Source organism: Clupea harengus, chromosome 2, assembly GCF_900700415.2.
Source record: "Clupea harengus chromosome 2, Ch_v2.0.2, whole genome shotgun sequence".
NCBI lineage: Eukaryota > Metazoa > Chordata > Actinopteri > Clupeiformes > Clupeidae > Clupea > Clupea harengus.
In genome coordinates, this window is record NC_045153.1 from 27,660,376 (window position 1) to 27,669,185 (window position 8,810).

At 46.1% G+C, this 8,810-nt stretch overlaps 1 protein-coding gene across 1 annotated transcript; it reads left to right on the top strand.

Moving 5' to 3' along the window:
• The first annotated feature begins 963 nt into the window (after nucleotides 1-963).
• On the top strand, nucleotides 964-3,591 carry LOC116218363. Its single transcript, XM_031559605.2, has 2 exons — nucleotides 964-3,047; nucleotides 3,387-3,591. The coding sequence occupies exon 1, from the start codon at nucleotides 2,031-2,033 to the stop codon at nucleotides 2,958-2,960; it is 930 nt and encodes a 309-aa protein (XP_031415465.1). The 5' UTR covers nucleotides 964-2,030; the 3' UTR covers nucleotides 2,961-3,047; nucleotides 3,387-3,591.
• Nucleotides 3,592-8,810: the final 5,219 nt, after the last annotated feature.

The following is an 8,810-nucleotide window of genomic DNA, read 5'->3' on the forward strand; positions in this document are numbered from 1 at the left end:
GCTTGCTTTTGTTTATCGTTGATCAGTTAATTCCAAGCCTTTCATATCTACGTTACAAAATAAATGCAACCGCAATACTTAATATTCATTTGGTGAAGTAGTGAGAGGGGTCCCTCGTAATTACTCTGGGTGCTGTATAGTTCAGATTATTATCAAAAAATCATTTGTGTGCATTAGGACCAGATGTGTTTTGATTGAGCCATGCGCTTTGTATCGTGGAAATTGCAGGGCAGGGTGTGAGATTAAAACTCAATGTTATCGCCTGAATATTGCTGTAATTACGCTGACCTTCTGTCCTTTACACAACTATTCCAGCTGATCGCCATGGGGCTACAGTAATGACTTTGGAATTCATTTCACCTCCATATGCATGCAGAGAATTTAGAATCTGGCACACAATGAAAGATGAGTCGGAGGTGGTAAGAACACTGGGGTGTGATCGCTACTTTTGACAGGGTATGGTGAAGAGGTGTTGAAACAGGAAAATGCATCATCCAGGTGCAGAGCTAAAAAAGTATTAAAACAGTCTCCAGCAGTGTCCAAAACAAAACAAAACAAAATATCGACAAGGAATGAAGACAAAAGGCAAATCCATAACCAACCACAGCATGCTCCAGACTGAGACAGACTTTTATTCCCTGGGGTTTTCACCTTATACCTACCATACATTTAGAAATTACGTATGTCAAAGGGATATCTAGTCTTTTGTTTTTAATAAATTAACAAAACAATCCAATGTGCACTTACAATCGTCTACATCATCCTAGGAGAAAAGAATAACTGGACAAAAAAAGCAATGGATTGCAAATATAGAACCAATCATGTTAGATACCATTTCAGTACAGAAAAAAAGATGATCACCCACAAAAACACACTCAAGGTCTATACTCAGTCAGCACCAGGAAACTGGACCTTCAGTGCATGCTTGGAGATGATGTCTAATAAAGCGACATATTTGTTAATACTGTAATGTAATGACGTTATGTGTGATGTGTTAGGAATGTTTTGACATGACTCTTGTATTGGGGGAGGGATCTAAGGGGTGAGCTGGCGGTGTTAATTAATGGGCTACACCTGGTCATTGATGAGAGTGGAGGAGAGTGAACGTGGAACATAATCAGTGCTGAGACAACATGGATAAAGGAAGATCACAGCGAAAGGTGAGGCGTCTGGGAAGCGGTGCTAGATTGCTCACGTCGAGCTGCATTCAAGGTGTAGGGGTGGTTGCCGTTCGCATGCTGCTTAGGGCTGCCGGCGGTGAAGAGTGGGATACCTGTAGCTAAAGCTGGGGAAGAATTAGGAGTGCGTTGGCTGCTTCTCAGTTAGGGGTTTTCCGCTGGCGTTACTGGCTGAGACCTCACGAGTGCTGGATCGGTGGTTTCTGTCTCTCCCCTTACCGATCAGTGCCCAAGCTCAGACCCCGGGGGAGGGTCTTGTAACTCGGGAGAGTTAAGTTTTAATCTCTATTCTTTTGTGTGTGTGTGTGTGTGTGTGTGTGTGTGTGTGTGTGTGTGTGTGTGTGCGCGCGTGCGTGCGCGTGTATGAGTGTGTGTTTTAACCTGACGGCGTAGCCAGTTTATGATCTGAGGTGGGAGGGTTTAGAGACGGTGGCTTTGTGTGTAGCCCGGCTGGCGTCTTGTGTGTGCCTATTGCAGTGCCGTGGGAGTGTGTGCAGTGCCCTACAGCGGTGGTGTGTGTTGTAACTTTATATTTATTGTGGTGTGTTGTATTGCTGTGTAACCCGCCTAGTTTAGGGCCTTGGGGTAGTCGTTCAGTCGAGTAGCACTGAGGCTTACTGACTTTTAGTAACCTGACCTGATCCGGCATTTCTGGTAGCCGTATGAATTGACTGAGTAACTTGTATAATAATAAAGACTGTTAACTATTTCCAAAGTCCGTGTACAGCCTCGTTCTGTGTGCATTCTCCCAACCGAAAGAACCTGACTACAAATTAGGTTTATTACACTGGTGGCAGCGGTGGGATATTCTCTAATTTTCATAATTTAATTGACCTAGATACTGTTGTAACAATGTCAGACGGGGAAGAGAATGCGCCAGATAGGCTCGATGCTGTTAACGACGCAGGGAGAGTAAGGGAGGCTATAGCTACTGCTAGGCCGGTGTTCATGCCGGAGACATTCACTGGTGTAGGCCGTGAGTGGTCTGACTGGTCAGAGCAGTTTGATCTAACGGCAGAGGTTAATAATTGGAATGAGCCCTTGAAGCTAAAATTCATGTCTCTACTACTTTCTGGGCGTGCCAGAGACATGTATAGTGGGTTGCCGAGTGATGCCAAAGAAAACTATGCATTGTTGAAAGCAGCTATGGCTAGATGTTTTGAGCCCTGTGACAGTGATGACTGGAGTAGGGCTAGCTTCACCGCCCGGCGCCGTATGCATAACGAGACAGCTAGGGAATTTGGCAATGCTTTACGGCGTCTTGCCACTAAAGCTTACCCCACAGCTGATAACTACATACGGGATATGTTGGCTAGAGATCAGTTTTTTACCCATTTTTCTAGTGGTGAATTCCGGATTAGCCTGCGCAGTGCAAAACCTAAAACGTTAGAAGAGGCTATTGATCTTGCCTCTGAGATGGAGCTTCTCAGGAATTTGGAGCAAACCCATCTGATGCCCGATGCTAAAGTTAGGGGAGTGGTGGAGCACAAACCGAAAAGTGATCAACAAATGGAAGTACTGCTAGGGATGGTGGAAGAATTGAGGCAGGAAGTAAAACATCTTCGTACAACAGTGACTAATATCCAACAGTCTAGTAAAAATGCCACTTCAACTATGTTTTCTAGGGAGTCAGGACGAGCTTCCCGGAACAATGTTGAACCACAAGGTCCCTTAACTCAAGCCAGGGGGGCGGGGGATGGCTGTTGGGAGTGTGGGTGTTCTAGACACATAAAACGAAACTGCCCATATTTGCAGGGAAACTACAGGGGGCAGGTATCGTAGGCCCACTGCCTGCCCCCAGGCGCATCAGTACATATGCGGCCTCTGCAAGCGACAATGGTGGCTCAGGATACATCACAGCAAGAATAGGTGCGTCAGACTCCCTTCTATTGGTAGATAGTGGGGCTACATTATCCGTCATCCCAAAACAACTTTGGCTCAAAATCACTAATGGGGGGTCGGAACTGTCTGGACATCATGGTGATGTTGCTGCAGCTAATGGGGGGAGGATGAAGATTTTGGGGAAATGGCAAACAGTCTGCCAGTTTGATTCATTGGCGTTAATTGCTGAGTTTTTGGTGGCTGATGTGCCTTCCCAGGATATTCTCTTGGGTTTTGACTTTTTGAGTAAATATGGGGTGGTAGTGGATTTTGGTAAAAATGAGTGCCGAATAATGGGTAAAATGTTTCCCCTGATCATTCCGGCAGACCTGGATAAGCCCCGGACAGTAATCATCCCCGAGGACACTGTTATTCCCCCACGTGGTGAGATAATCATTGCTGGCAAGGTGGAAAATTCCTTCGAACCCAGCTTTGAGGGTATGTTGGAACCATTAGACACATTTTCAAACCAATGTGATGTCATGATAGCTCGGGTGGTCTGTAGAGTGGAAATGGGGAGGCTACCTATAAGAGTGATTATTATTTCTGTCTCTTTTCAAGTATTTGTACCCCCCCCCCCCAGCAGCTGTCTCTTAGTTTGACGATAACTGTGCTGAGCAGTCCTTTATGGTGCCAGTGCGGTTAGTACGTAATTTCCTGTTCATTTATCTCTGGCAAAATCTGTGTCTTTTTATAAGTGTTTTGTAACTTGTAAAATGTATTTATTTAACATTAATGTAACATTTATTTATTTATTTACTTATCTGTGTCTCTTTACAAGTGTTTGTAAACCCCCCCCCCCCCAGCAGCTTAGTTTGACGATGACCGTGCTGAGTAGTCCTTTACGGTGCCAGTGCGGTTAGTACGTTTATTTTATTTTATTCATTTATCTCTTGAAAATCTGTTTTTTTTTTTAACAAGTGTTTGTAAACCCCCCCCCCCCCTTTTCTTTCCTACTGTGAGGCGCATTGTGTTACTTCCTTGTATGAAATGCGCCGTACAAATAAAGTTTGATTTGATTTGATAATGTAACTAAGGATTCCATTACATTGAAGGGGGGGATGAGGGTGGCCACTTTACATACTGACATTGAGGTGGGCTGTAAGGGTGAGCATTTAGGTATGGGAGAGGATGAGGATTGCTCAAATGAGCCATGGACTGTTGACAAGCTTATAGCACATTTTGGGTTGCATCAGAAAATTTTTGCTCCATCTGACTTAACAGATATCCGTGACTTGTTACAGAGAAATATGCCTGTGTTTAGTGAGGGGGAGGGTGACTTGGGGAGAACTCACCTGACGCTACACCAGATTGATACAGGGGATGCAAAGCCTGTGAAGTTGCCACCCCGCCGTGTTCCCATCCATCTACAGCAAGAGGTGACTGAACATTTAAAACAAATGCTGGCAAACGACATTATTCAGCCCTCTCATAGTCCTTGGGCAGCACCAGTGGTTTTGGTACGCAAGCGCGATGGCGGCCTCCGGTTTTGTGTTGACTATCGCAAATTAAATGATTTGACCCGGAAGGATGCCTATCCATTGCCACGTATTGATGATGCCCTTGACAGTTTGAATAAAGCTTGCTGGTTCTCAACACTTGATTTAGCCAGTGGTTACTGGCAAGTGGAGATGGATCCGAAAGATAAACAGAAGACCGCGTTTACCACACGGCAAGGCTTGTTTGAATTTAATGTACTCAGTTTTGGCCTTTGTAATAGTCCTAGTACATTTCAGCGACTGATGGATCTGGTGCTGGCAGATCTTCAGTGGACCACCTGTCTGGTGTACCTGGACGATATTATTATTTTTGGCCGTACATTTCAAGAGCATTTAGGCCGCCTGGACGAAGTTTTAACAAAACTACGTCAGGCTAACCTTAAAGTTAAGCCCACAAAGTGCAAGTTGTTTGCCAGTCAGGTACAGTATTTGGGGCATATCATTTCATGCAAGGGTGTGAAGGCAGATCCAGAAAAAGTAGAGGCGGTGCGTCAGTGGCCGGTGCCCAAGAATCAGACAGAGGTGAGGAGCTTTGTGGGCTTAGCCTCTTATTATAGGAGGTTTGTAAAGGGGTTTGCTGGGATGGCTCGCCCTCTGCACCAGCTCACAGAGAAAGGCAGGCGCTTTAAATGGACAGAGGTGTGTCAAACAGCCTTTGAACAACTGAAACTGAGTTTGATGTCAGCCCCAGTTCTCGCATACCCAGATCCCTCCAAAACATTTGTTCTCGATACGGATGCTAGCGATGCAGGTATTGGGGCTGTGTTGTCACAAGAAGAGGGAGGGTTTGAACAGGTGATCGCATACGCCAGTAGGGCTCTAACCAAACAGGAGAGAAAATATGCAACAACAAAGAAGGAGCTATTGAGTATGGTTACTTTCATAAAGCATTTTAAACACTATCTGCTGGGTAAGGAGTTTGTCCTACGGACAGATCATAACTCCTTGAGGTGGCTGCATAATTTCCAAGGGTTGGAGGGACAATTAGCCAGGTGGGTAGAGCAGCTTGCTAGCTTCCAGTATAAAATTGTACACCGTCCTGGACGAGGGCATACAAATGCAGATGCCCTCTCTAGGCTGCCTGCTTATCTGTCAACGCCAGTGGTCTCTCAGCCAGTCGTACAGACACAAGGGGGGCCAGTGATAGCGGCGGTACATAACATAACTCCTAATGCAAACACGGGGTGGGAAGGGGATGAATTGGCTCAGGCTCAGAGAGAGGATGCCGAGCTACAGAAGATCATTGCTGTAAAATCCGAGGGAACGAATTGTTTGCAACCACCGGCTGATCTGCAGAAGTATGTAGCTGTGTGGGCTCAGATACAAATGCAGGGCTCCCGATTGGTGAGGTTTCCCCCATCAAATTCAGATGCTGCAAACCAGGTCCAGATTGTTATTCCCAGTTCTATGGTGCCAAAAGTCTTAAGACAGTTGCATAACGATGCTACAGGTGGTCACCTGGGAATACAGAAATTACAAGCAAAAGTAAAAGATCGTTTCTATTGGATGGGCTGGTTTGGGGATGTGAAACAATGGTGTAGGGAGTGTAAAGATTGTGGGTCCCGAAAAGCTGCGGGAAAACAGTGGCGTGCACCACTTCAATCTGTGGTAACTTCTAGGCCCTATGAGCGTGTAGCATTGGACATCTTAGGACCTCTCCCTGGAACCCCCAGAGAAAACAAATACATTGTAGTTATTGGGGACTACTTCTCAAAATGGACGGAGGCGTTTCCTCTTCCTAATCAGGAAGCTGAAATGGTGGCAAAGTTGTTGGTTGAACAGTGGGTGTGCCGCTGTGGAGCCCCCCGTACAATTCATACTGATCAGGGCCGTAATTTTGAATCTAGGTTGTTTAAAGAAGTTTGCCAGTTGTTGAACATTCATAAGACCAGGACTACACCTTATCACCCTCAATCGGATGGAATGATTGAAAGGTTTAACAGAACACTGGGGTCAATGTTGTCGCTCTTTGTAGATGATAACCAATCTAACTGGGATATCCTGTTGCCTTATGTGATGATGGCTTATAGGAGTAGTGTTCACTCGAGTACAGGGTTCACACCATACAAAGTTCTTTTTGGGAAAGAGATAGTCCTGCCGGTGGACGTTATGCTTGACCTGGGTAATGGGGAAAAAGGCTCTTCGGCTTCAGAATATGTGGCTAGATTGTTGGAGACGCTGTCTACAGTGGTAGATGCGGTAAAAGGGCATCAGTTAAGAGCCTCCAGGAAGCAGAAGGAAGATTATGATTTTAGAGCACATTTCCAGTATTATTCAGAAGGGGAATTGGTGTGGGTCCGTGGAACAGCTAGGAAAAGGGGGCTTTGTCCAAAATCCAGAGCCAGAGCCAGGGTGCCCCCAGCCAGACCTACAGGAGGATCAAGCCGTGACGCAGAAAGCTGTGCCATCTCGGTTGGATTACAACGGCAAGGGGACCGACCCGCTCAAACTACACAGCCCCAAGGTGGTCAAGAACCTTCACAAACGGGGGCCATGCAGATACCCACGGCTAACCAGATGGCGATGGAGGAGGAGACACGCCAGGACACACCTTTACTCGAAGCGACACGCCAAGGGCGACCAAGGAGGCTGCCAGGATGGTCTCGGGACTATGAGATGTTTTGATTGAGACTCGAGGGCGAGTCTGCTTTATGGACGGGGGGAGTGTAAAGTAATGACGTTATGTGTGATGTGTTAGGAATGTTTTGACATGACTCTTGTATTGGGGGAGGGATCTAAGGGGTGAGCTGGCGGTGTTAATTAATGGGCTACACCTGGTCATTGATGAGAGTGGAGGAGAGTGAACGTGGAACATAATCAGTGCTGAGACAACATGGATAAAGGAAGATCACAGCGAAAGGTGAGGCGTCTGGGAAGCGGTGCTAGATTGCTCACGTCGAGCTGCATTCAAGGTGTAGGGGTGGTTGCCGTTCGCATGCTGCTTAGGGCTGCCGGCGGTGAAGAGTGGGATACCTGTAGCTAAAGCTGGGGAAGAATTAGGAGTGCGTTGGCTGCTTCTCAGTTAGGGGTTTTCCGCTGGCGTTACTGGCTGAGACCTCACGAGTGCTGGATCGGTGGTTTCTGTCTCTCCCCTTACCGATCAGTGCCCAAGCTCAGACCCCGGGGGAGGGTCTTGTAACTCGGGAGAGTTAAGTTTTAATCTCTATTCTTTTGTGTGTGTGTGTGTGTGTGTGTGTGTGTGTGTGTGTGTGCGCGCGTGCGCGTGCGTGCGCGTGTATGAGTGTGTGTTTTAACCTGACGGCGTAGCCAGTTTATGATCTGAGGTGGGAGGGTTTAGAGACGGTGGCTTTGTGTGTAGCCCGGCTGGCGTCTTGTGTGTGCCTATTGCAGTGCCGTGGGAGTGTGTGCAGTGCCCTACAGCGGTGGTGTGTGTTGTAACTTTATATTTATTGTGGTGTGTTGTATTGCTGTGTAACCCGCCTAGTTTAGGGCCTTGGGGTAGTCGTTCAGTCGAGTAGCACTGAGGCTTACTGACTTTTAGTAACCTGACCTGATCCGGCATTTCTGGTAGCCGTATGAATTGACTGAGTAACTTGTATAATAATAAAGACTGTTAACTATTTCTAAAGTCCGTGTACAGCCTCGTTCTGTGTGCATTCTCCCAACCGAAAGAACCTGACTACAAATTAGGTTTATTACAATACTCAAGTGTCTGTTCTCTACTGCTGAACAGGACCAGCTCTACATGAACGACACCACACTGTACACTTTATTTCACTTAGAGACACCAGCTTGTGTGGGGGGCAGGTTTCCTTGCAGTCTATACATTGGATTACAACATATAGTGTAGGATAGATGATGTGAAGAGAAAATGAAAGGAATAATGTAAAGACCACTCAATCATGGAGAGAAGCAGGGATATGCAGATTTAATTTAAGCCTTTTGTGCTCAATGATGCATAATCTATGATTTTTTTCACTCCAGAAAACAAACCATTTCCTCTCATCAGCTGGAAAAACACCCGACATTTGTCCTTTGGAATGAGTGTGGATTCTATTTTTGTCTGGAGTGGCAAGTGCCATGAAATAGAACTTCATTACACAACTCAGTGGGTCCAGTGTGGGGGGAACTATTCTTATTAGAACATTAGATCTAGTCGATATTTGTGCTTTCCTATACGTGTGCACATGCTTATGAAGCCATTTATGAGGTGCCATTTGTTTCATTTTAAGGATACTCATGTATATCAGGGCAGTTGAACACATATTTCATATACTGACAGTTGTGAATG

Excerpts from the sequence above, each read along its gene's own strand:
- LOC116218363 (XM_031559605.2), top strand. The coding sequence starts at position 2,031 with ATGTCAGACGGGGAAGAGAATGCGCCAGATAGGCTCGATGCTGTTAAC.